The following is a 26,065-nucleotide window of genomic DNA, read 5'->3' as shown; positions in this document are numbered from 1 at the left end:
TCGTGTCATCGTGTCGGCATTTTCCGCATCAAGGTTATGTCTCTTGCTTTTCTAACCTTAATTCTAACGGCGATTTTTTTTTTTATGTTTCAGTGCTCAGTTTCTTGCGATGAAGGTATCAGACAGCGAAGTGTCAGCTGCAGACTAGCGAGTGGCCAGTTAAGTCCCGGATGTAGCGAGGAAAACAAACCTGCTTTCAGAGAACGTTGCAAGATTAGACCGTGTCCAACATGGATAACAGGAGACTGGGGCAAGGTAATGTGTCACCTGATTGCTTAAGAGTATTTATTATCAATTACGACTAGATCAAGCGGAAAAAAATGAGTGTTTTTTTAAAGTTTGTTTTGTTTGTTTCTTTGTTTGTTTTGGGAGGGTCAGGAATAATAGACAGTTATTGGATAAACTGGCAAACTTTTGACCCTGTACCACATGTTATGGTTTTTGATCTCTCTATTTCGTTGTGGGGAATTGTAAGTTCATTTCATTTTTATTTATTTTGTTTACAGTGCTCAGTATCTTGTGATTCTGGAATCAAAGTTCGTTCTGTGGAATGCAGTGATAAGGACTTCAGTTGTGATGCGAGAACTAAACCACAAACCACGACTCAATGTAACCTTAAACCTTGTCCAAGATGGAAGACAAGTCCCTGGGGAGAGGTAAACTGTTACTTGAATACAAACGCCAAAAATAGGTAAAACTTTCTTTGCCTTTCACCAAATACACAAGACAGCACACGAGGTTTCTTTTTATGGCAATTTTGTGCTCTGCGGAAAAGGAGTAAAGCCTTTTCACATGACCTTCCGTCCGCCATGTTTGTGGCCATGTTGGTGTCTTTTAAAAACCAGTCCCGTGGTGGTGGAACTCTTTTCATTTGTAAACGCTTTCTTTCTTCGCAACAATACACCAAATAATTCACCAAAAAAAAAGCTCAGAACGTAATCATGCACGCTATATAGGAGGAAAGAGAGGGAACTTAAAACAAGGCAGAAGATCCGCAGTTTAATCGTTGTTTTGCTGCTTTCCTTTAGTGCTCTGTGACTTGCGGCCAAGGACAAAGGCAACGTGAAGTACAATGCAGATATGAGGATGGCACAACAAGTAATCAATGCAATCGAGGTAAAAAACCGGAGAGCATCATGGACTGTGTGCTGGAAGATTGTCCCACCTGGCGCGAGGAACCCTGGGGTGAAGTAAGTACAAACATACGGGATATTACGATGACATCATTTGAGCTGTGTCTTCATATTGTCATGTTATCTCGTACCCAGATCTCTTGTCGACGAAGCCAAGAGATCTAGGTTCGAGATAAGTTGTCATGAACCACGTTCACAATTAGCTATCGTGAGGGGAAACGAATTATTAAACGTCGTCTTTGTTCCGTTTTAGTGCTCCGTTTCCTGCGGCGAAGGTATCAGACGGCGAAGTGTCAGCTGCAGACTACCGAGTGGCCAGTTAAGTCCCGGATGTAACAAGAAAAACAAACCTGCGGCGAGAGAAGATTGCAACATCAGACCCTGTCCAACATGGATAACAGGAGACTGGGGCAAAGTAAGACGTCATTTTTACTGCACTAATAATTCCTTATTGGAAGCGCAGTTTTTCTTAGTTTCTGTCTTTCTTTTTTGTGAAGTGTTTTTGTTTTCATTATTGTTGGTTGTTCTCGTTTGCAGTGTTCAGTGACTTGTGGCGCAGGAATTAAGGTTCGATCAGTTGAATGCAGCGATAAGGACTTCAGTTGTAATGAAATAACAAAACCGCAAGCTAAGACGCGATGCAACCTAAAAGAGTGTCCCGAGTGGAAAACAAGTCCATGGGAGGAGGTGAGCGACCATTTACATAGATTTACCGAAGAACATTTTGCTTGAATAAAATCCATTAGATCTTTCTTTTTCTTTCACAAAACTGGACGCATTCGACATGGCTGATCCCTGAAGTATACAGGACGCGTGTCATGACTGACTGAGTTCCGTAGGATAGCCGCTTTTTTGTTTGTTTGTTTTTCAAACTAGTGAATAAACGATATGAAGGGCGTGTTTAATTGACCGTATTTTGGAAGAAGAATGTATGGAATGAACTTAAGAAATCACTTAGCTTTGGCATTCATTGCATGGTAAAATCTAGAAATCTGGTGGGAATTAATTATTAAGGTGAATCTAGCATTCCAGTGGTCCAAAAAATCGCGGAGGAACGATTTGTGACAAATTTTTGCGTACTCTTATTCCGGAATATGATCAATCGAACACACCCTTAGATTAACAAAACAGTTGTTAGATAAGCTACTTCTGAGTTCCCAAAACCATCTGTTTCCAAACAAGGCTAAGTGTGAAAACGAGCCCTATTTGCATGAGAATAAAAAAAATCATTTTAATGTCAATGACTTTGCTCTTAGCCTCGCTTTGAAACAGAGGCTTGAGGCAACTCGAAAGTAGCCTATTGGTCACCTTGAAGTTATTCGTGAGACTGCCCCGGTGCTGTATCGAAATGCATTATGGGACTGTTTTGGAGGTGGAGTTTGTTCCAGCTACCCGCGCAGCTTTGTAATAGCCAATTGCCTAATGTCAAACCGAGGGAGCTGGGTACGAGTTGGTCCACAAGGTTTGTGTTTATTAGGCCAATATTGAACGAGATGCAGCGAATCATAACTGCAAAATTTACTAAGAAATATCTATAGACGTTCGGACAGTGTATCCGGCAATGCTACATCTCTTAGTAAACTTTCAACTTTTTAAACAGCTGTATCTTTTTTAAATATTGTCGCGACTAACACTTAATATGTGAATTTTGTAATGCTCGGTGTCTTCTACGTGCATCTCGTGTTGTTTATCCCATTAAACAATTAAGCATTCGGTTTGAAATTACGCAATGTAAGGAGCGATAGCGTCACATAGCTGTCCTATGGTACAAGTCGACACAACATCAACCCAGGCTTACGCGGAAATCTCAAAATGGTCTATACTCATTTAAGAGGCGCAAATGACTTTCTGTTTACTTTCTAGTGCTCTGTCTCCTGTGGAAACGGTACCAGGCGGCGAAGCGTCAATTGCAGACTACAAAATGGCCAGTTGAGTCGCGGATGTGACGAGGAAAACAGACCTGTAACGATAGAAGCTTGCAACATTAGACAGTGCCCAACATGGATTACCAGGGACTGGGGAGAGGTAAAAATTCGACCCCACTGATTTCTGTTCTTATTTGCCAATGAAAGGACAAATCAGCATGATAAAATGAAGTGACACTGTGGAGTTTCATAAGAACCTGTGTCACAATGAGGAAATATATGAAAGCTTGGCTGGATCGGAACTTGAACATTTTTTTCTTAATTCTGGACTTGCTTTCTAATGTAACCTTGTGGAGTCAATTTTATTACGAAAAACCAGCGTCATGCAGGTTGTGAAGTTTATAAGAATACTACTGTTCGCATCACTTAGGCATCGAATGGAATTTACCACCATCAGGACAACCACGACTTGTTGCCTTATTGGCGGGAAATTGAACTGGCCGAATTACTATTCCCGCACAGTCTGCCGACAACTTAGATTTAACTTTTGGGTCTCTCAATTTATTCCAGTGTTCTTTGACTTGTGGTTCAGGAATAAAGCCTCGCGTAGTAGAATGTAGTGACAAAGACTTTCCTTGTGACGCGAGAACGAAGCCACAAACAACAGCCCAATGTAACCCGGAACCCTGTCCAGAGTGGAAAACGAGCGCCTGGGGACAGGTAAGGAATCAACTACCTTTCTTTTTCTATGTGCAGTAGTGAACAGTAACTCGCCGGAGGGAATTGCTACCACGCGGAGCAATAAGTGGCTAGTTTTAGTTGTCACGGTTATGGCAAACGTCTATCGTCAGATTCAAGTTGAGAATTTCTCAAAATAGAAAATAAGCTGATAAAACTGAAAAGTCCAGGACAATTCTTATGCACAAAACTAACGTGAAAATACTTTTTTGGAGAAAGAAATGAACAGTAATAGACAAGTAAAGCGAAGACTTGGTCACGTGGTACAAATTAAGGCTCGTCGTTTCTGGTAAACGTGACTCACTCTGCGTCGCATTTTTTACATTGCGTACACAAAAATAATCTTCAAAATGCGCAGCCAGAAACTGGAGAAATTATTGTTGTGCTGTGGAGCTAAAAAGATTTGGTTATTGCCTGGTTTCAAACCGTGGGGCACCTGGTATGAGATCGTTTATCATGGGATTAGAGAGCTGTTTTGCTTCGTACTCGCGAGGGATACCCCACATTTCCGCTTTAGAAGTCAAATGAAACTCTGAGTAGTACCTTTGCCTGTTTTTGAATAGTGCTCATTGCATTTGTTTCTCTCTAGTGCTCAGTGTCCTGTGGAGTGGGTGTCCGACAGCGAGGTGTTTATTGTATATCACAAAATGGCCGGCTTAGTTCGGGATGTGCCCAGAGAACCAAACCCTTCACAAATGAAGCTTGTAACAAACGACCGTGCCCTACTTGGCTTACAGGAGACTGGGGCAAAGTAAGAGGCTGTCTTGATTGTTTCAAGTTTGTTTTGTTTGTCTTTTTTTGTTGTTGTTGTTGTTTATGTATAGAAAAAAGCTGGAAAAGTCCTTGGTTTACCACCGTAGTAAGTGCATTGGTAAACGACTTATGGTTTGTCTGTCTCACGATGTAGTCACTTGAAAAGTAGATCGCAACGTTTCTTCACCTTACTGCTGGTCCTTTTTTTTTTTTTTTTTTTACTGTTTTATGGGACGGAGAATAAGCGTAGGCCACTTCCACGATGACGTCATTTTACTGACTACGACCAGAATCTTTTAGGGTTTTGCTTCCTTGTGCATATTAGGGCTTTATTAATCTAAACCTCAATGGCATTTCCAATTTAAATATGAAAGGAAAAGCGAAAAGGATCCTGGGGCCCGTTTCTCGAAAGTCCCGGTAACTTTACGATCCCGAAATCAAATATTCGAATCGAAATATAAAGAATAAGAGCGCGGGTCCTGGCTAGCGAACAACTCCATTTTCTTTCATTAACTGACAGTTTTATCACGTTAGATGCAAAATTATTGAAACCTCGATCTTTAATGTAAACGGAGACAGCTTACCGGGCCCGTTAATTATCGAGACTTTCGAGAAACGGGCACCTTGTCGTAGTACATGTGGTAAAATGACGCCATCGTGCAAATGGCCTATGAGTTTCTTCTGTTGTTTACTGATTAATCCAACCACCAACTTACAAAACGTCCTTGGATGATCTATTTGCAGTGCTCAGTAACCTGTGGTTTGGGGGTAAAGAAGCGTTCTGTTGAATGCAGCGATAAAGACGTTAGTTGCGATGCGAGAACAAAACCACAAACCACGGCGCAATGTAACTTGAAAACATGCCCTCAGTGGAAGACAAGTCCATGGGGAGAGGTAAATATTAATAATTAGACAGAAAATCTTCACCTTTTTAATGTGTTACAGTTACAATTTCTTGAAGGACTTTTTGACGAAACAGTCTTGCAAAGATTTTGTTGGTCCTCTTAGGAAAGATGGCATACTGGATATAGCCTGTATACATACCCTTCCCCCCTCCTCTCCCATTTTTCCTGAGGGAAGGGGGATCTGTGCACAGGCTAGCTGGATATGCCGATGGAAAATTATAGGGATACGGGACATTCGAGCATAACATAGAGAGAGAAGTAGGGACAAGAAATTCGGGGAGCGTGAATGTCAAAGAATCGTTTCTGATAGAATAAGGAGCTTAACGAAACTTGAGAAAAAGACTCATTAATGAGATTGTTGTCGTTTTTGTGTTGATTGTTGCTAGCCTAAAAAAACAGCCAACATTTGGCGACAATACCACTGGTTTCCCCGCCAAATAACGTCTAAGAAACGAGCGCAGAAATTCCATACTGATGACGCGTCACTACCTAGATCTGGGTACTGCTTCTGATTGGTGGTGCCGCGTGAGAAATTTATTCAACCAATCAGAAGCACTACCCAGATCTGGGTAGTGACGCGTCATCAGCATGGAATTTCTGCGCTCTTTTCTCAAACGTAATTTGGCGGGGAAACCAGTCGTAGCGTCGCCAAATGTTGGCTGTTTTCTCAGGCTAGGATATCGCTATCCTCTCCTCGAAATGATGTCACCATAAGTTTTGGCATAATTGCAAGAATACAAAGCATTGAAATTAATCGGATATTTAGACCCAAGAATTTGTGGAATGTGGGATACGCAATTACCATCTAATTTGGCCTCGCCGTAGGAAAATGCATTTGTTAAGTGTTATTTTGCCGAAGTTGTGATTTGTCCAATTCATCGTAATTTCTGTGCTGAGGTTTAAATTGCTAACTGTCGAATCGTCGCTTGCGTTCTGCTTGAACACATGATTGTACTTTACAGCTTTGTTATTTTCTTTAGTGCTCCGTGTCATGTGGTAGCGGCCTCAGAAGACGTTTAGTGCGTTGCCATGGAGAAAGTAGCAGATGTGACTATAGAAGCAGACCAAAGAGTGTGGAAAGATGCAATTCTGGAACATGCCCAACTTGGAAAACAGGGGCATGGAGCAGGGTAAATAGCGAGATGCTGAAGCTATTCTTTAAAATAAATCAGAGAGTGGTATTGAAAGAAAGTTTCGCCATAATACCACCCCCTTTTTTTCCTAATAATTTGCTCGGCATTTTTTTCGCAAGTCTAGAGTAAAATAAAGCCAATAGTGACTTGGTAGCTGGTAGTTTAAGTATTTGGTGCCGACAAAGGCATGCCAGACTGTACGGCGGCCGTTTGGTTTTAAGCTTTCTACTATAATGTAAAGGTATTTAAAGAAAATATGCCCCCAATACTGCCTTTTTGAAATGTTCCAAATGAAAGTGACCGACTTAATTGTGTTGTGTTGTAGTTGTTGTCATTGTTGTTTTTGGAGCCATTTCGAAGCCAACTCTAATTTTAAAACTCACCATATTTTGTTTACCTTCTCATATATACTTTTAAAAATCTATAATTAATGTCTTCCGTACAGTCTAACCCGCCTGTTGAGCTGTCTATATATATTTGCTTGAAGGCCTAAGTCTCTGTGATAGGTCAAAGTCATCATCAAAACCTTGTTTTTGAGAATTTGAGGCCCAATCATCTCTACTTCCTTCCCAAAATGTGCAAGTGATGTTTCTTGTTCTATTTAACCTCCTTTCAGTGTTCGAAAACCTGTGGAAATGGAATAAAAACTCGTCCTGTGAATTGTCATGGCCTTAACGCTCAGTGCGACGTTAAAACTAAACCAGTTACGAGGACCCACTGTAATCTTGGGCCGTGTGCAGAATGGAAAGTGGGGGACTGGCAACAGGTATTGTTGTTTGCAGAGTGCCAGAGTCCTTTTTTTTTTTCCTTTGTTGTCATTTAATTTACAATTTAGTGTCGCCAGAAATAGTAAAATTTGATGCGATGTACTTTTTAGTGTACGGTTACATGTGGCAGAGGATGGAGACGCCGCACTGTGGAATGTACTACAAGAAGATTAAGATGCGATTACAGAACTAAACCTGACGTGTACGACATGTGTGACATGGGGAAGTGTCCTGTGTGGAAAGCTGGGCGGTTGGGTGAGGTGAGTGAGAATAGTCCCTGATCTTCTGGGGCCTATTAATTTCTTACAATGTCTTTCATTTATAAGCAAAACGCGGCAGAGGAGGAATGCCGCAGGGGTGAGAGCAGTCGCCTGTCACCACTTTAACCTGCTCTTCCCCTTCCCATTTCGAGCGCCCGTAACGTAGGGTATCACCAATGTGGCCCAAATTGGAGTTTCGGCATTGTTGTGACGGGAAAGGAAGAGCTATAGTTTCTTCACTTAAACAGTTACTTATAGAGACATGAAGGACATAAAGCAAGAGCTTCAAGAACTCTAAGGGGTATCGTCGATAAACAAATAATACTTTTACGTAACATTTTCGTCCTTTATTATTTCGCAGTGTTCTGTGTCTTGTGGAGAAGGTGTAAGAAGGCGATCCGTTGAATGCACTGGAGGAGAAGGCAAATGCAACTCTAGAACCCAACCTACATCAACAATCAGATGTAACCTTGGTTCCTGTCCACAGTGGAAAGTTGGACAATGGAGTCAGGTACAAACCGAAAGTTGATATAATCGTCAAGTAGCAATGACGAAGCGACGCTTTTAACAACTAGTGTGACAGTCTTTTCGTGTTATGAGCGGAATGACGTCACGATTTGGCCATTTCGTGACGTCAGCAGGCCCATCACATCCTCGTTTAGCCTGCGAGCAAGCTCACCATTTGGGGGAGGCGGGAGAAGCCACGCGAGAGCCGCTTGCGGAAGGCAGCTCCGCCCCTCGCCGCTCGTTCGTGCGTTTTGTCGTTGCTCGCCATAACTGGAGAGCTTGCACTCAGGCTAGTCCTCGTTTAACATGGAATTATCTTTTTTCGCCGGATATTCCTGGCAAAATCTAAAAGAAAACCATGCAGTCTAGAGTACTTAAACAAAATTCAGGAGGAGTCCTTGTTTTCTACCGCAGGAAAATGTCTTTTATCACGGGTTGGTGAAATTAAGCTGGGAGATATGATATAACATGACATCTCTTTTTTCTCTCCCTCTTTTTTTTTTACTTCTCAATCAGTGTTCAGTGTCTTGTGGGAACGGCGTAAAATCACGCAGCGTGTATTGCAGTGGAAATAGGGGCAAATGTGATGTACAAACCAAACCCACGTCCACGGACACCTGTAACCTTGGTTCCTGCCCTGTGTGGAAAGTTGGAAACTGGGGCCGGGTAAGGATCACTCTTTATGTTCACTTTATGCAAAAAAACCTTTTGAATGAACTTATCTACTTATCTACGAAATGCTATTACCAAAGTCTGAAAGGATATTCTCGGGATCCCGGATTAGAACGCCACTCGGGAAGTGGGATTCGCCAAAATCTCCGCAAGGGTATTGCCGCCCAGTGGCGGATCTAGACTTTCAGATAAGGGGGCGGGGTCTCAAATGACATTTTTTGCCGCCCTTTGGGCCTCACTTTGGACTAAATATAAGGGGGACCCCTCCCCTGGATCCGCCACTGATTAGGAAAGAAAACGGTTTTCAGGAAAAAGATGACAGAAGTTCGGGATACGGGTTTGTCGTGAAAAGGGGCTGGAATGTGGGCTGAGGACACGTACCCACCTCTTTGCAGACCCTGAGTTACCTCCCCTGTTTCATTTCCTCAACGTTTAGAAAACGAAAGCAGTATCTCATTCACCCACATCAACGACAACAAAAACAACAAATTTTATTCAGATTCAACATATAAGTAATTACATTATTTTCCCACCCTCAAAGAGGTTATAAACTAATCTAGGCGGGAGGAGGGGGGTGGAGGGACATATAATTTTAATACAAGGTTCATCTATTTGATGGACTGAACAACATTCAACACACACCCGTCTATCTTGGTCAGCCTACGTGACCATCACCTGAAACTTGGGGCCGAAGCTGACGTCTTTCGTGGTTTTAATCGACTTTTATCACCCTAAAACTAATCCATGTTTGCTATATAGCAAGTTAGGAGCTGGCTAGCCTCCCAGCATGCAGAGGTTTTCTTAGGACTTCGTCTCGCGTTCGTTTCGCGCGTTAGTTGGGAAGCAACGCGTGACAAAGCCTTAAGAACGTCTACGTGGGAACGCGTGACAAAGCCCTAAGAACGTCTGCGTCGGAAGCCAGGAGCTGTCTACTCATTAGAAAACTTTGTAAGGCGTTGTGTAATTTTTTTTCCAGTGCTCTGTTACTTGCGGAGATGGATTTAGAAAACGGGAGGTAACATGCAGCAGATTAGATGTCAGCTGTGACGCTGGAAAGAAACCACAAGCTACATCCAGCTGTAACCCTGGCTCGTGTCCCGAATGGAGGGTCGGCGAATGGGGAAAGGTAAGTTTTACGTTGTTAGAATTGGGAAGTTTTTTTCAAACTTGCGAGCAAGCTCTTCATTCCTAATGGCGTGTAAAGCAAGCCGCGAAAGAATGCGCGTCTCCTTTCACGTACCGCTAGCGCGCTTCTCACGATATTCCCCAAATCGAGAGCTTGTCAGTCGCAGGCTAGGATTTCCCCGCTAATACAGTCAACTCTCTCAGTCTAACATCTCCCTCCTCCGCAGAGGCCTCTTTGTGTCGTAGCGAGACTGGGGAGAAAGAAAAAGAAAGCGCGTGGGGCACGACGGGAAGAGGAATGAGAGAAAAGAGGCTTTTCCCTCTTCTTATCATCCCCCGCGCGTTTTCTATATTTCGATTACGGTATTGCTATTTTTATTGGGATACCCAGCGGGAGCATCTGCGGAGGAGAGAGCTCTAACATGGGGTCCGTCTTATAGAGACTCCACCGAAAGGAGTAAAGGAAAGCAGGGACTAAATCTAGGTGTTCGTTTTAGAGAAGTGTCCGTCCTATATGGAGGTGTTCGTTAAGAGAGAGGTGACTGTACACTCTATTAATTGCGGGCGATAAGAGAAGCACGCAATCCTAATCTGCAGGTTGTTATTTCGCATGCGTCGCATGTATGTAGCCAGCATTCGTTTGGACTTCCACTAAAAACGAATGGAATGCACAAAGCGCAATTTGATCACGCGCGTTTCGACCTTCCACTCCTCGTACTCTGATCAAGCGTGTTTTGACCATCTGTCACGTGAAACTTACGCAAGGCGTTTGGACCTCCGATCGTTCTCGCCCGCACTCCCTAACCTTTGGTTATTACTGGTTCTATAGTAAATGTCAACTATAAATACTTCAGAGATCCTTTAGGGCTAAAAATTCAAGTTTCAAACCATTCAGTGAATTGCTAAAAATCCATCGGTCTTGCCTTGATACATTTGTAACAAGCGTCCAAACCTTTCACCCTGTTTTAGTGTACTGTCACCTGTGGAAATGGTTTCAGACGGCGGGCCGTACTGTGCAGCGGAGGAACAAATAAATGTGATTCTATTTCCAAACCGGAAGCCATAACGCGGTGCAACCCTGGTACCTGCCCTACATGGACTGCAGGAGAATGGAGTAAGGTAAAAATCAAATACCAAAAGTGTATTTTGTTGCGAGTACCAGACGTGCTTGTCACCCTGCGTGACAAGCTCTCTTGCAATGCGCTGTTTGCCTCACGGCGTCTCATCTTTCTTTTCGCCTACACTTGAATCACGTTTCGTGCTCGTTGGTCTTTCCCTCACTAAGACTGACCCACTCGCCAAGAGCTGTAGAAATGTACAAGTTGCACTTAGAAGCTTTCTTCCTCCTGCCCACCGTCGCCTTGCCAACACTTCACGTTGTCACTCAAAAATATGCGTCTTCTTAAGTTCACCCTGGCAACAAGTTACAAATGTATCTCAAAAATCTCATCTTAACACAGATTTCTTCGCCTCTTCATATAAAAGTCGATCACGTATTCTATTGTCCTCAACTTTCTTCTTAGTGTTCCGTTACGTGTGGTAATGGCAGGAAGCAACGTGAGGTCACGTGCAGCAGATCAGATGCCACGTGTGATGCGGCAAACAAACCAGCGTCTACTGCAAAGTGCGAACTTGGCGCATGCCCTAGATGGGAAATAGGGGACTGGGGTCAGGTTAGTGTGAGCGGATATCTGGAAGAGCAAGAGACAAATAGGATAACTGCGTGATAACGTCATTTTACTTCCAGAAACCTTCAGTTTGTTGTTTTATTGTGCAAGTTAGGGCCTATTATCTTCGGTTGGTCCACGTATTTCTAGTGACTTCATTCCTCGGAAAGGGTTTTGTAACAAGTTACCAGAAGTGAAATGATTTTATTCCTCTGGAGTTTGACCTCACTAATTTTTCTTTCCAGAGGATGTTCCGGAGTGTCTTGAGGTTGATCCGGGTGTGTTCGGGAATGTTCCGCACTTCCGGGCCTGAAAATATCTCGGGCCAGTGTGAAATAGCTAACTGAATAACAGAAAGGGCGATCAAATCGTTCTGTACCGAAGCGTGACGTCACTAGAATTATGAAGACGGTTGGGAAGTCAAAGGGCCTTTCGACGGATGTATTAAATTGAGTGGATATATCAAAATTCTTACTTAGCTCTAAGGCTTGGGGGAATGAAAGAAAAGAAATGTGTTATTCTTCCCAGAACCTCCAGGTTGTTTCTTTTGTTGAGTGTTCTCGGAGCCAAGTAAGATAGTAATTTATCGACCCTGGTCTATTAGCATGAAATTATTGAGTAACACCGCCACGCTTAAACGAAGTCTGTTTATGGCCTAATTCTGGTAAAAAGTGTTCTTCATTTGAACATTACAATTCTACAGTTGGTCAGGCTTTCTTTTAAGAAATAAATTGCTTTTCCCTTTTTAGTGTTCAGTGACCTGTGGAAGTGGAATTAAAACACGGGCTGTCCACTGCAGTGGAGCGTTCAAGTGCGATCCCTCAAAAAGACCCGCAAGTTCTACTAGCTGCAGTTCTGCTCCTTGTCCACGGTGGAAAGTTGCTGTGTGGTCAAAGGTAGATACTATGAAAAAGAAATCGTAACCCTTTAAAATGCACTCAGACTTTAGCGTATGAAGAAGTGCATAGATCTACTTAGGGAACCTGGGAATGAATGGAGAATCGACAAGGTGGAAGTCAGGAATCGCTAAGTTTTGAGCTCTAATTAAGGGTTCCAACCAACACCCATCAAATAGCCTCACCTCTGACTGTATGTGTGTTGTGGCCTCATTCGCTTAGAAGACCCTTCAGTGCAAGCTAACCAGCCAGGCCGCCCACATGCTGGCAAAGATAGACCACCATAGTGGGGACTTCGTCCCTCATTCTTTACAGACAGTGTATGGGGTTCTTATAAAGTCCCACGTGTTTTAAATGAGCAAGGGTTTTAGTCAAGACCTTTAGTTTATCGTCTTTATCACTTCTAGCCTGAAGGAATATGGGAAGGTCTGGGAGTTAGCAGAAGTCAAGTTTATTTATTTCTTATAAAACTCCGCTTTAATACTCTGGAATAATATCTGTTTTAGTGTTCTGCATCTTGTGGAGAAGGAGTTATGGAACGTCTGGTCGAATGTGTGGTGGAGGATACAAAGAGCTCTGCCTGTGACACTGGGACCAAGCCAGCTGCTCAAGCAAGCTGCAACCTGGGCCAATGCCCACAGTGGAAGATAGGAGAATGGACGGAGGTACGCACTGGAGCAAAGAAACTCCCCTCCCCTCCCCTCCCAACCCCTCCCCTCCTCCCCTCCTTGAGCACCTATAAATCGTCGCCAGCTATAGATCGTTTATCTTTATGCTGTCGCAACAACTGTTCCGTTACCTTTTGACAAAGCGTTCTTAAATATTTTCGACAAATACTCTCATTCTTCTATTACTAGGCTGCCTGTCGCAGAGTATATCTTGTTTAGTGTGCAGATTGTTAGTTTCTTTTGTTCTATTGACGCTTAATTATTTTAAGGTTACACAATGGTGAGTTGATAGTTTAACCCTACGCCCAGAAGTGAAAGTTTTTTCAACATCTGCGATCTTATTTTTGTCGTTCTACCAATTTTGTTTCAGTGTTCAGTTACTTGCGGTAGCGGAATCAAACAAAGGAAAATAGAGTGTGTTAGCGGAGTGGACGCCTTATGTGACGAAAGAACAAAACCATTAGCGACAGGCAAGTGTGATCTTGGGCGCTGCCCTAGATGGCACACAGGGAGGTGGACTGTGGTAAGTTACTTACCTCGATATAACGAACTTCTATATAACAAAGTCCTGGGTATAACGAACAATATTCTTTGCCATGGTAATACCAATTTAACAATGGAAAAGAACCTCGATATCTCGATATAGCGAAGGTGTTTTGCCAGTCCGTTGTTCCTTTCTTATATCGAGGTTCTGCTGCGTTGCCTTCGTTAACATCTTTTTCTCTGTAGGAGGGGTATATTTGCACTACCTAGAAACCCCTAGTGGTCGATTATTTTAGGAGTAACGTTGTGTGGCTAAGTGCAAATGCATCTTTCGACAATCGAGTCATTGATATATATATATATTTTTGCACGCACTGTACCTTCTTAATCAGTCTAAAAAGGGTAGAGTCACACGATTTCAACACTGATCAGCTGAACACAGAACTGAATAAGAAACGGAAATGAAAGCTCAAAAGTGTTGGCAAACACAAAAGAAGTACAGAAAAGCCCAGCCTGTTCCAGGCTCCGAGATGATCGGATCCACGAAATTTAGAAAGAGCGAACACGGAAATAACGCGGGAGGGAACTGGGGAGAGGAAGGGCGGCGGACTTTCCTTTTCCTGCCATCGCCCTCTTCTCCCATATCACGCGCTCATATTTTCGCTTGCCTTTCACTTACGCGCGCTGAGAGCCTGGAACAGGCTAAGAAAAGCCTTAATGGTACAAATAGGCAAAACTAGAGAAAATTAGGGTGGTTGGACCCAAGTAAACTTGAGAAACAGTGGCACAGAAAGTGAACCCTTTGAAAAACGTGCTCAAATATTCTTTGTCTTTAGCGATGATTGTTACAGTAAACAGGAAAAAACCTTTGCCTTGCAGAGCCCTTGGAAGGTCTAGCAGTATGTAGGGCAAAGGCAGTACCTTCATATCTTAGTTATTTTAGGAACCTAAGAATTGGATCCGGGCCCCGGAGATCGAACACGTGACCTCTCGCTCTGCAGCCCATCACTGTTGTGACCGAGATAGCCCTGTCGCGGTTAAAAGTAACTGTGGTCTTAAAATTTCCCTTGCAGTGCTCTCGCACATGCGGTAAAGGTATCAAAAGAAGAGCTGTTGGATGTTTTTCAATGACCACTCGAAAACAAATTAACGATGAAACCTGTGAACCTAAGCTGAGACCCGCTACTCAGTCAGAATGTTCCATCAAGAGCTGCATTCCGGAAGCTAGATGGCGCAAAGGCAGCTGGGGGAAGGTAAGGATATTATGCAATTATTGAATGAGGCTGAGTATGGTGTGAAGAATTATGCAGATCAAGGAGGATGTTATTAGTCGAGGTGGATGACATCCTCCTCAAACGAAAACCGAATTTAATAATTGTTTTATTATTCATTCAAAATGTTTCTAAGTTCTGAATACGATTACCCCCTCGTAGACTTCCTTCAGACCTTGTCCCTGTTTCTAGGCACGGTTTCATGATATAAAGAGATGTTTTTCCTTGCAGGTACTCCTCAGACCTCGAAAAGTATATAAAATCCATCGAGCGATATGTTTAGCGTATTCTTGTATTTCTTCCGTTCAGATTTCATTAGACTTCAGCTATTTCGTCTTTGGATAACCTTAAACGCTATTATTTTTAGTTCACTCGTGAATAAACGGCTTCGTTTCCAACTAAATCTACCATCGATCAACCTCGTCTCCAATCAGATATACCATCGAATCGATGGTATGTTGCTCGCGTCTTTCAAATATGGGAAGCACCGGTCGGGTATTTCTTTCTTTCCCATTTTGAAAAATGAAATTGTATTTGTCGAATTTTGTTTTTAACCACTTCTGGGAGGGAAACTGTTTAAACCTTTTTGTTTATTTTTGTTGTTTTCGTTTGTTTCCGTTTTTGTTGTTTTTGTTATTTGTTTTGTCTTCGGGTTGTATTGCTAGTGTCTGAAATCGCTTTATTTTTCCCCCACTTAAACTATACCAGTGTACCCTCTGTGATGTCTCTCAATGTATGGCGGGGTGTTTCTTTTTGTTTAAAATGTTGTAGTTAAATGTTATAATTGCTACTTCCATTAGTTTCATGTTAGTTGAAGTCATGACAAAGTTGATTTATACTAATGTTTGCATTTATTAATCAATCACAGTGCTCAGTGTATTGTGGTATTGGAGAGAAGTCACGTGATGTCTGGTGCAGTGCAAAGAACGGAAAAAGAGTCCCGGATGAATATTGCGCAGGCGAGCATAAGCCTAGAATGACACGCTCTTGTAACAAGAACCGGCGCTGCGGTGAATGGGAAATCGGCTTGTGGACTGAGGTGAGTACAAAACGCTGATAAAAAGGAATCGTTGAACAGTCCTAATTAGAGAGCTTATGCAGAGGCGTTATTGAGCCACGCACATCAACCGGAAACAAGGCCTGTTCCCTTTTAACATGCCTTGACGCTATTGAATTTGTCTTGCAAAACGTCTTTACTCTGAAAGGGAGAGAAGTCCACTTCCGGTTGCCGTGCGTCGCTTAAAAACTCTAAAAGCTAAGCTTAAGCTACAATCAGGGACAAAAGTAGTTGACACACTTGTTTAAAACGGGTGCTTTTAGCAAACATTTAATTCATCTATTATTTCATTCTTTTTAAACGCCGTAAATTCCCTCACCCCCCGAATCAATGTTGTCTGAAGTAAAAAAAAGACTTGAGGGTCCAAAATTCAACATTGATTTTGGGGGGGAAGGGGTTGGGGTAGACAGGGGAATGGGATAAGTATATCCACTATGCAAAAAGGGGCCATTTTACGGAAGTGTGCCAACACTTTTGTCCCTCATTGTCTGAATGCAAAATTGTGCTACTGCACACAAGTTGAGCCGTGCATGACACTGATTTTAACTGAAATTAAAGAAATCAAAGACATAATTATGTTATTGGTGGTGGGGGTGACATTGACTTATTCACGACCGAATTATAGGGCCAATTGGAATTACGTGATGACGTAATAAAAGGGCTGCGATATCCAGAATTAACGTCGATATGGTTTACAAGCTAAAAACTAACGCTGAAACTCGCGCACATGTACAACTTTTGATGAATTTCAAGGGTACGCGTACTGAAAATGTTTTTAATAAAGTGAATATTTCTCGTTCTTCACTTTATCCGATGGTTAAGGCGCAAACAATCACGGGTGGGGTAAGGATTGACACGTAGTGGGGATAGTCACTGGCCGGCCACGGAAATATGGAGCGTTAGTGCGGAGCGGCCGTCACTGCGTTCAATATCGAAACTACGGAAAAGTGAAGGTAAATTCATGGCCAATTCAATAAAAAACTAAGGACAGCGTAGCAAACATTGCAAGTGTCCACGAAAACAATTACTTTCAATCCCACCTCGTGACACCATCAGTGACATGATAACGCAACGCAAATAGCGTGACATGAGCGCATATGGCTGTGTATTTGGACTGTATTTCTCAAGCGAAACCCTGTGTTTTTGTCTATTGTCGGCAGAGAAAATGAAAAGAGAGCTTTGAAACGTGAACTGGTATTTGACTCTCAAAGAAAACGACAGCTCAAACTGAGGAAAACACTGCTTCCTTCGTGTTACAACGGTTAACCACGTTTCGGAGAACGAAAAGTAAAATGAGTCTGTTATGACCTCTTAATGTCCATATGTATTCTCGTGGTTAACCGTTGAAACTCCTTATTTGCACCACATCGCTGGAATTTTTCTTGCCAAGAATACGTATTGCGAAGTACTTTCTACATAGCGGAATCTTCTTTTGCCTTTCGTGAGGAATTAGCGCATAAAAAAGGAAAATTTTCCAGCGCACGGCCGTCATTGATCACATGTTATCCCGCTTTCCTTGTCATCAAGTGAACTTCTGGGCAAAAGTAATTGCTGTTTTGGCGATGACGCAAACTGGTGTGTCTATCTTGAAAACAATTTCTTTGGTATTCTGTGATTTACGAGCTGGGAAATGAAATAGTTGTCCATCCAACATCAATAAAAAAATTATGCCACTGAATAAATGGCAGGCGGTCATCTAAAATCATTACAAAAGTACATTCCAAAACCTGGTCTAACCTGTTCGACGCCTACCTATGCTAAAGGTTTGGATCACTTAGGTTTGAAAGGTCTCCAAAAAAAACACACATCTATATATAGGACATAGCACAAACGGCTGGCCCATCATTTATGAGGTTCATAACCTGTATATTGTTCACGTCCTTTCACTAATGGCACAAGTCAATGTCAAAAATAATGCATGTCCCCTCAGTTACTCTGCAGTACTTCATTCGCTTAAGTTAATCATTTACCAGAACAATTTCCATTGCACCTTAGTGTTTCCATCCTTTTTCCACTATTGATAATACTTGTGAAAACATTACATCCGCTGCAACGGCATTGATCATAACACAAATGATTTCCTCTCGACCCCACAGGGTATCAGGAACGCGCGCGGAAGATTAAGATTAAGATTAAGTGATGACATACGCTTCGTACATTTTACTCTACGTATACTACAAATCAGGACGAAACTTTACAAATTGTTGTTTCTAAAAAAAACAATTTGGCCCATAGAGTAACGTCATCGCACAAAAATTCAGCAGCGTCAAAAATCTAGCCGGAAAACACAGATACATATTTCAGACAATCAGGGACAAAAGTAGTTGACACACTTGTTTAAAACGGGTGCTTTTAGCAAACATTTAATTCATCTATTATTTCATTCTTTTTAAACGCCGTAAATCCCCTCACCCCCCGAATCAATGTTGTCTGAAGTAAAAAAAAGACTTGAGGGTCCAAAATTCAACATTGATTTTGGGGGGGAAGGGGTTGGGGTAGACAGGGGAATGGGATAAGTATATCCACTATGCAAAAAGGGGCCATTTTACGGAAGTGTGCCAACACTTTTGTCCCTCATTGTAGCTATTCGCGCCGGCGTTTTCCTTTAAACTAGCGCATTAAACAGACAGAACTAAAACAAACTTTCTCTGTTAAATTTTCAAGTTGCTTGTAAAATTGCTTGTCACTGTCGAGGTGAATATTTACCTCGCTTCCTCACGCTGCCTTATAGTGCAAACTGGCTCAGGGTGCTTACCATCACAAACCATGCTTTTGGAAATCTTCCGCACAAAAGTTAGGCTATTAAATTTGACGTTGCAGGAGAACGACCCGCTTTAAAGTGTCTCCAAATCAGCTGGAGAGACATTCAAGGAGAAACACTGATTTGCATCTTCTCAAATCACAGCACATGTTTTCTGAAGCTTTCCAAACAAAATGGCGCGAACTATTTGACTTTCCAACCGGAATTTCCGGTTTTCCTTGCCTCGCCCCTGTACGGCGTCCCCCCAGGACCTCTCGGTCAAGGCATTTTGGTGACGTATCCGAGACGAGCAAAAACTCGCTTGGATCACGCGACCCGAAACGCATCGGCCGCGCAGAATAATGAGGCCTAAGGACTAGGCAACGGTTTCCTCATATAAATTGTAAGGAATCTCAGAAGTTAGAACTTTTCTTGATTATTTTTCCAGTGTTCAAAAACGTGTGGTGATGGAACAAGAAGACGGCCTGTTAGGTGTCTTCACCAGTTAGACTACAAAGACGACACGTTCTGTGACAGCAGAACGCGGCCATCTGAACAACAGCCATGTAGCCAAAGAGCATGCCCACGTGTTCGTAGCATCTACCAATGGCAAACATCCACGTGGAGCGAGGTATGTTGAAATATTACTGACTCCTAATTCAACCAGTCAAGGAATAAGGCTTTATAGGAACCTCTTCACTTTTAACTGAAATAAGCTGTCTTAATCTTTGCCATGCCTTCAGATGAGGCACTGTTTAAATATACATTTAGTGTCCGATAATTTCTCGTTATTTTCTTTCTTTCTGTCAACGATGCAAAGTTGGCACAATAAATAAACACAGTAGTTTAACACCTGGCATCAGATGCATATTCTCCGCTTTTTTCATTCCCTGCTTCCGTTAATAATAAAAATTAAATCACTACTCCTTAATGTTCTAGGTAATGAAGATAATTATTTGAATATTAATTATCTAATAGAATATTTTGTGAAGTTAACCTGATATGTTGTATATACCTCCAGTTGTAATTTTAGTCTTTTTCAAATAGCAAAATCCCCTGTTCTTGAATTTATATGTAAGGTGTTTCTTTATGTATGTTTTTGTATTTCTTTTCTTTTCTTCTTTCTTATGTAATTTAATAACGTCTTTATTTAAAGTCTTGTCCTGCCTAGATTAGCATTATAGCTATTTGCAGGACATAAAGTATTGCAAACTTTATATTTCTTTAAATAAATACATTGTTGTTGTTGTTGTTTGTTGGAGAATTTGTTTAGAAGTTTGTTTTCTGATTACTTTCAATCTTCTCGTGATCAAAATGAATGCTAAAGCAATAAGAAGTCACAACCGCTTTGAAGACGATTTTATCTTACCTAACAATTATATGTCAATTTTCAACATGTTTTCTCACACATTTCAGTGCTCCAGTTCCTGTGGGTACGGTCAAAAGTCACGTGATATTTGGTGTGTTGATCTTTCGAGACAAAACGTCAGCGACACACTTTGTAACCCGGAATCCAAACCAGAAAGTTCTGCTGCTTGTTATGGTTCGAAATGTTCCTCACAATGGAAACACGGTGATTGGTCACCGGTAAGTCGACTCCTAGTCTGCTGCACAGCCGTTTTTAGTGTCGTCACGCAACACTCCTCCCCACAAGATATAGGAGAGATAGGATTAGGGATTTTACAAGACGAAATTTCGTTTTTTTTGTGAATTTTTACTTATCTCACTTTTGGAAATGGAAGGCCTAACTACAGTTATATTCAAGGCTTGGTGTTATATTGGGTGGTTTAGGCTCCAACAGTCCATAATGCAATGGGAGGCAAAAACGACCCAGGCTCAAACTCAACCTCTAAAAGGCCTACAGAGGTGCCAGTTTGAGAAAATTGACTAGAGCTTTCTTAGTTCTGATTAAAACCTGCTCGTGTGATACCGTAAACTGTGTAAGACGTGAGGGTTTTAAGAGGGTTTATACGACGGTACGGAGGGGTTTATATCCGAGAAGGGCTTATAAACAAGATAGAAAAAGCGCTTCAAAGCGAACTATTAGCTGTATAGCATCGCTGATCAAAATACGTTTTACATGTACTGGTTTTTATTAAGCTTCAAAACGTCACAATAAATCGAATCCAGGGGGGGCTTATAATCGGAGTTAGAGGGGAGCTTATATCGCCGGAGGTGCTTATTATCGGATGTATTTTTTGTTGTTGTTTACAGGTAGATGGGCCTAGTTAGGTGGGTTTGTTAGTGGGGCGTGGGCTTATGGACTGCTGTTTACGGTATCAGCAACACCTTTTGTAATTATCTACTGTTAACTTCTTAACGGTCTGATATTCTTGTCTCGCAGTGCTCAAGGACGTGTGCACGTGGCTATCAGTACAGAGTAGTAGAGTGTGTTGGTAATACTGATTGTGACAAACGGACCAAGCCTCCTGTATGGCGGCCATGCAACAGGGGAGAATGTGGCAGCTTTCTCTTCTGGACAGTGGAAAAATGGTCTAAGGTAATGGAGTATAATGAAACTAAGCGTGGAGGCAGCGTGACCGCTCGTTTAGAGCACTGGACTTGTAATCTGCAGGCCCCGCATGCAAGTCTGGCCCTCACCGCCAGCTGGTTTTGTTTTCGGTAGTCCCGAATTCGATTCCTCGGCCACACTTGTGAAATAATTAACTGGTTCGTCTCCTACCAGTTGTGATTCTTAACATTGTTGTGTTCCATTTGAATTATTTGTGTCATTGTCTCTGGGCCATAAGGGGAAAAGATAATTTTTTTTAAAGCAGTTAGGAAATAGCGTGAATTTCAGCACACTCCTGGGAGAGAGAGAAAAATTTCCAAGTAGTCTCCATTGGTTCCTCTTTTTCCGGGGGTACAGCAACCAACTCTGTGTTCTGAGATGCCATGGAGTCGATGTCGTGAGCATTGAAGTATTGTTTGTCCCAAGCAAGTGGCATTACAAAAATATAACAATTGCACTTTTCTCAATGTCGCTATATGTTTTAGGGATCGAAAAGTGACGAGAGCTTTCTCCCTTTATACTACTACATGAGAAATTTCTGTAATCTGTTTGGCTTAGAGCAGTTGTATTTCTGCTTAATTTGAAATACCTACATGTGAAAATTACAAACCTTTGGCGGGTAGTAGTATATACAAATAATAGTAAGATTTTTAGGTAATATTTGGTGTAAATACCACTCGTGATATTTCAAAATTGTCTCAAATTTCACTCACCTGATGGCTCGAGAAATTACGCATAACAATTTTGAAATATCACTCGAGGTATTTATGCCAAATATCACTACAAATCATGCTATTACCTATACTAATCAATCTAACACCGGTTTTATTTCACCCGATTTTCCGATGAGACAAAGAAACAAACCAGCTCTCTAACGAAATTTAGATAGGGTGACACTTGACAGGTCCAAGGACCGATAAACCCGTGGCGTTCTTATTGTCTTTTTCTTGGCCAAAGGCCATTTTGTTGTTTGCAAGTGCACCTCCTTAAATATGTCGGTTTTTTCAGTTGGCGAGGTTTGATTTCAAAGTAACACTATCGAAAACTGAAATGAGAACTTGTTTATTTCTATAGTGCTCTGTCAGTTGTGGTCATGGAGTGATGAGAAGACTTGTAAAGTGCTTCGCAAGAAACGGAAGTTACATTGATGACTCTTTCTGCACAACGCCAACATCAAGGAAACCAGAAGACACGCGCTCATGTCAGAGGAAAGCATGTAAGTACAGTAAAACGTCTCTACCCCAAGATAGGTACGCAATGCGTGCAAATACGCATGGCAAATGTAGGCACGTAATATGTGCACGCATGCACAAAAAAATAAACTGACGCAACGCAAGTTGACAAATGCTCTGGTCAAAACGTGAAAAATGTGACAATGTCGAGGTTAAGTAATTTCATTTTATTTCCTTCGTCTTAAGGTCCACCAAAAACTTGCAAAGACATCCAGTTGATTAGCGGATTACAGAATGACGGTGAACAGTCACTGAATGTTCAAGGAAGAGAACTTCAGGTATGATAATCTTAAAACATAACAAATCCTTTGTTACCTATGAAATGCACTGTCGAGCTTCTATTAACGGTCAACCCCCGATTTCTGTAACTGTAGCAAAGCTGCGCCATGCCGATCGCGAAAGGAAGGGAACACACATCAGATAGGTTATGTGTTACGGATTAATTTAGGTTTCTGGAAAACTCCCCACCTACCCCTCCCCTAAGTCAACATTAACACTTACTTCTCACTTAGGGCAAAATGTTGGGTTAGGGGAGGGGCAGGTAGGCAGTTTCCCAGAAACCTAAATTTGGTGCAGTGTGAAAAGGTATTCGGACCGTAGCGGAAGTGAATAAATAGGAGCGAGGACTGGAATCTATTGAGACGGAAGTAAACCAAACCCTCTCAGCCAATCCGCTCCGGCGAGATGATATGATGATATGTATGAACGACTTGTTCCAGTTCTGTTCACACTATACCGAATAGCTTTTCGTGTCGCCACGAAAACTATCCGAGACAGTGTGAACGTAACTTTTAACTCTATGTCTACTCATGATCGGATAGCTCTTGCGCCGGCACGTAAGCCGTATCGAATAGAGCTTCCGTTTACACATGAGAACAGTGATTAAAGGGAGGTTTTTGTAACAGAGCAAAACTGCGCCGCGTCGATCTTGAAAGTGGATCGTCACTTATCGCATGGGTTTCCGCGCCACTCTTTGACGCAGTGTTAACAGATGTCCATACTATAGCGGATAGCTTATTACGCCGACAGGAGACAAAGAACCTCGTTTCATCCTTTCTACAATGGCCACCTCCCTACATTTATTATTTACCTCTGTCACCATAGTAGCGGTCACTGTTGAGAAGATTTTCGACTTAAAATGAAACGTTGAACGACCGCTCGTGCTCTACGTTACCCGCCAACACGAGCTCGCGCGTCTTTGGCAACCATTTTATAAAGGAAATAAATTATAAGCACTTGGGAATTTTAAGAGCACTTTAAGGGTCGCCTCGGCTAGTACTTCTCTAGCTCTTCTCCTGGTTCCTCTGCATGCCCTTGTGGCTCAAGAAAAATGTACTCGAGAATTATTTTATATAAATATACATCATGTTTTTTCAGGTGTACTGTCACGCAATGATGTCGCAAGAGCCTAAAGAGTACATTAGTCTCAGAACAGGCCCTGCTAATAACTTTGCAGAAATTTACCCCAAAAGGTAATATTATCGTCCTAGCTGTCGGCTTATTAGCCCAGTTGATTGGGTACCAGACAATAGTGAGTTCACGCAACAGGACAGCAGAAAGAACAGTGAGAGCAAAACGTTTTTGTTTGTGACAAACGTGACAGGGCTCTTTCTTACGTATTTTGTCGCGATCGTCACTTAAAATTATTGTGTTCTGGTCTTTTACCAAAAGATCTTTTTAATGGAAGGTGAAGTTTGGTGGAAAATTTTCAAACAGAATCATTGTCGCGCTTGTTAGGTTTGCCGTTTTCTTCCAGTGCCGTCTTATTGTTAAGTTAAGTTCATAGGATCATGAGACTAGATTGGGGACGTGAGCAAATCTCGTACAAGAGATCAGGGTATGAGAATAGACATGAGTGTCTAATGCGGCGGATCTTTCTCCGATGATCTCTTTTCAATCTTCTTTTTTTGTTTATGTCTGTACTTTTAACATCTCTTTAATACGCTTTTCATGGGGTAAAAACAACAGACACAAGATAACGTTAATTAAGCCTCTTGTTTACTCCTGTTTCCTAGGTTACGTAATGCATGGCAGTGTCCGGGAAATGGTTCGCACTTTGAAGAATGTGATTGCGAGGATGAAGACTATCAGCAGTCGGGCGCCTCCTATTATTCAAAAATCAGAATAGATTTGTCAGCAATGAAAATAATTCGTAAGTACACAGGCCACATACTTATCAGATTCAAAATATTTAGAAGTATTTTGAGCGTAAATACTGAGAGAATTGCCACAGAGGTTAATTTGACTAAGCGCAAAGGTGGAATTCATCATTTTCACATCTCCCGTAATACACCCCGTTTGCCCCGCAAAGTTTTGCATAACCTTGGTTTTTCATTTCTCCGGGGTATTGCAGTTGTCTCAGGAAAAATTAAAGACAGTAGAGACAAGATTCATTATGAGAGATGTGCAAATATGGAATGCCGAATTCTTAACAGATGAAATACCTGAGCTAAGCCGTGGGGTTTATTTATTTCAAACACATTTGAGAAGGGGGCTTATTTAAGAGGGGGCGGGGGGCGGGGGGCGGGGGACTTATTTAATTAAGCAAAGATAATGGTATCAATTTATCATAAAGAACTATAATATAGTGGAAATGGCCAAGTACAAGAGTACAAGTTGAAGGTCATGCAGCCGACGATCAAAAACAAATCCTTAACTTCCAGTTGCTAGATCAATCCACACGAAGTTTTACAGTCGTGATTGATTGATACAGTCTATCATTTAGTAGTAAAGAATAATAAGGAGAAGGAGAGGGGGCTTATTAAACTCCCCATCCCCCCTCCCTGAAAATGGGAAAGGCTCATTTGAGAAGAGGGCTTAATAGAGGATTTACGGTAAAAACTATAATTCCGCGGAAGTCCCTGACATCAGAAATATAAACGCTAACAGGGGTAAATCTTCTTCTCTTTAGCGGAAGATAAAGAGTTTGCATCGACAAGAGGGTTAAATCCCCCGGCATACGGGACAGCAGGGGATTGTTACAGTGCCCAGGGAAGATGCCCACAGGTATGAAATAAAATTATAAAACAATAATAGTTATTAACAAAAACTTTTGAAATATGAGTTTTAATCGAACGAGCTTCACGTATAGTAAGTTTGTCTAGCATAAATAAACACTTAAAGACTGGTTCGAGGGAAACAAAATTAACTGTTTCCCGAGGGACCAGTCTTTAAGTGATTTAGTATATAGCTGGGAATTTTGAACCTGGAAATTCATTAAACCTCGCTGTAACGGCGGTTGCCGGTCAACATTAGCGGGTACCAGTGCACTGTTACCCCCTGATGTCATAGATTTTGCAGTGTTGCCCGCTCAGATATTTTGACGGAAAACAGTTTCATTGTTAGATGTCATGTGACCTCGAAGTAACCAATGAGAAAGCTCAGTCATATTTGTTGCCTCATGATTTCGATTGGATAAAAAATTGTTTCAAATTTTATTTTTACAATTTTAAACAAGACAGTTTCTAGAATCTGAAATATCCGTTTAGGTAACGGAAGATTTTTTCCCGAAAATCGAATTGTTGGCCGCTAATTTCGACCTATAAGTAAATGTAAAATCGCTCCCAACATTACTTACACCGTTCGATGAACTAGTATTTGTAACTGAAGAAAACTCGTCTTTGTAAATGGCTATAACACTTTAAAATGGCAACAGACATAAAAGTTAATTCAAATGTGAGC

The 26,065-nt window shown here is 41.8% G+C and overlaps 1 protein-coding gene across 1 annotated transcript in view; it reads left to right on the top strand.

Annotated features, from left to right (window-relative positions):
• The window catches only part of LOC140922326 (A disintegrin and metalloproteinase with thrombospondin motifs 9-like), a 92,271-nt gene that overhangs the window by 62,151 nt on the left and 4,055 nt on the right, over window positions 1-26,065 (top strand). Inside the window, exons 30-59 of the mRNA XM_073372318.1 lie at window positions 94-255; window positions 507-656; window positions 1,029-1,190; window positions 1,387-1,548; window positions 1,671-1,820; window positions 2,997-3,158; window positions 3,569-3,718; window positions 4,326-4,487; window positions 5,234-5,383; window positions 6,375-6,524; window positions 7,144-7,293; window positions 7,405-7,554; window positions 7,916-8,065; window positions 8,578-8,727; window positions 9,710-9,859; window positions 10,828-10,977; window positions 11,382-11,531; window positions 12,275-12,421; window positions 12,928-13,086; window positions 13,460-13,612; window positions 14,646-14,825; window positions 15,712-15,882; window positions 19,089-19,271; window positions 20,057-20,227; window positions 20,985-21,140; window positions 22,227-22,368; window positions 22,571-22,662; window positions 23,762-23,856; window positions 24,400-24,536; window positions 25,296-25,390. Coding sequence (XP_073228419.1) covers window positions 94-255; window positions 507-656; window positions 1,029-1,190; window positions 1,387-1,548; window positions 1,671-1,820; window positions 2,997-3,158; window positions 3,569-3,718; window positions 4,326-4,487; window positions 5,234-5,383; window positions 6,375-6,524; window positions 7,144-7,293; window positions 7,405-7,554; window positions 7,916-8,065; window positions 8,578-8,727; window positions 9,710-9,859; window positions 10,828-10,977; window positions 11,382-11,531; window positions 12,275-12,421; window positions 12,928-13,086; window positions 13,460-13,612; window positions 14,646-14,825; window positions 15,712-15,882; window positions 19,089-19,271; window positions 20,057-20,227; window positions 20,985-21,140; window positions 22,227-22,368; window positions 22,571-22,662; window positions 23,762-23,856; window positions 24,400-24,536; window positions 25,296-25,390 — 4,491 coding nt within the window. The remainder of the gene's footprint in view (window positions 1-93; window positions 256-506; window positions 657-1,028; window positions 1,191-1,386; window positions 1,549-1,670; window positions 1,821-2,996; window positions 3,159-3,568; window positions 3,719-4,325; window positions 4,488-5,233; window positions 5,384-6,374; window positions 6,525-7,143; window positions 7,294-7,404; window positions 7,555-7,915; window positions 8,066-8,577; window positions 8,728-9,709; window positions 9,860-10,827; window positions 10,978-11,381; window positions 11,532-12,274; window positions 12,422-12,927; window positions 13,087-13,459; window positions 13,613-14,645; window positions 14,826-15,711; window positions 15,883-19,088; window positions 19,272-20,056; window positions 20,228-20,984; window positions 21,141-22,226; window positions 22,369-22,570; window positions 22,663-23,761; window positions 23,857-24,399; window positions 24,537-25,295; window positions 25,391-26,065) is intronic.

Source organism: Porites lutea, chromosome 13 (genome assembly GCF_958299795.1).
Source record: "Porites lutea chromosome 13, jaPorLute2.1, whole genome shotgun sequence".
Taxonomy (NCBI): domain Eukaryota; kingdom Metazoa; phylum Cnidaria; class Anthozoa; order Scleractinia; family Poritidae; genus Porites; species Porites lutea.
The sequence above is the reverse complement of the archived record's forward strand: the minus strand, read 5'-3'. Positions and strand labels throughout refer to the sequence as shown.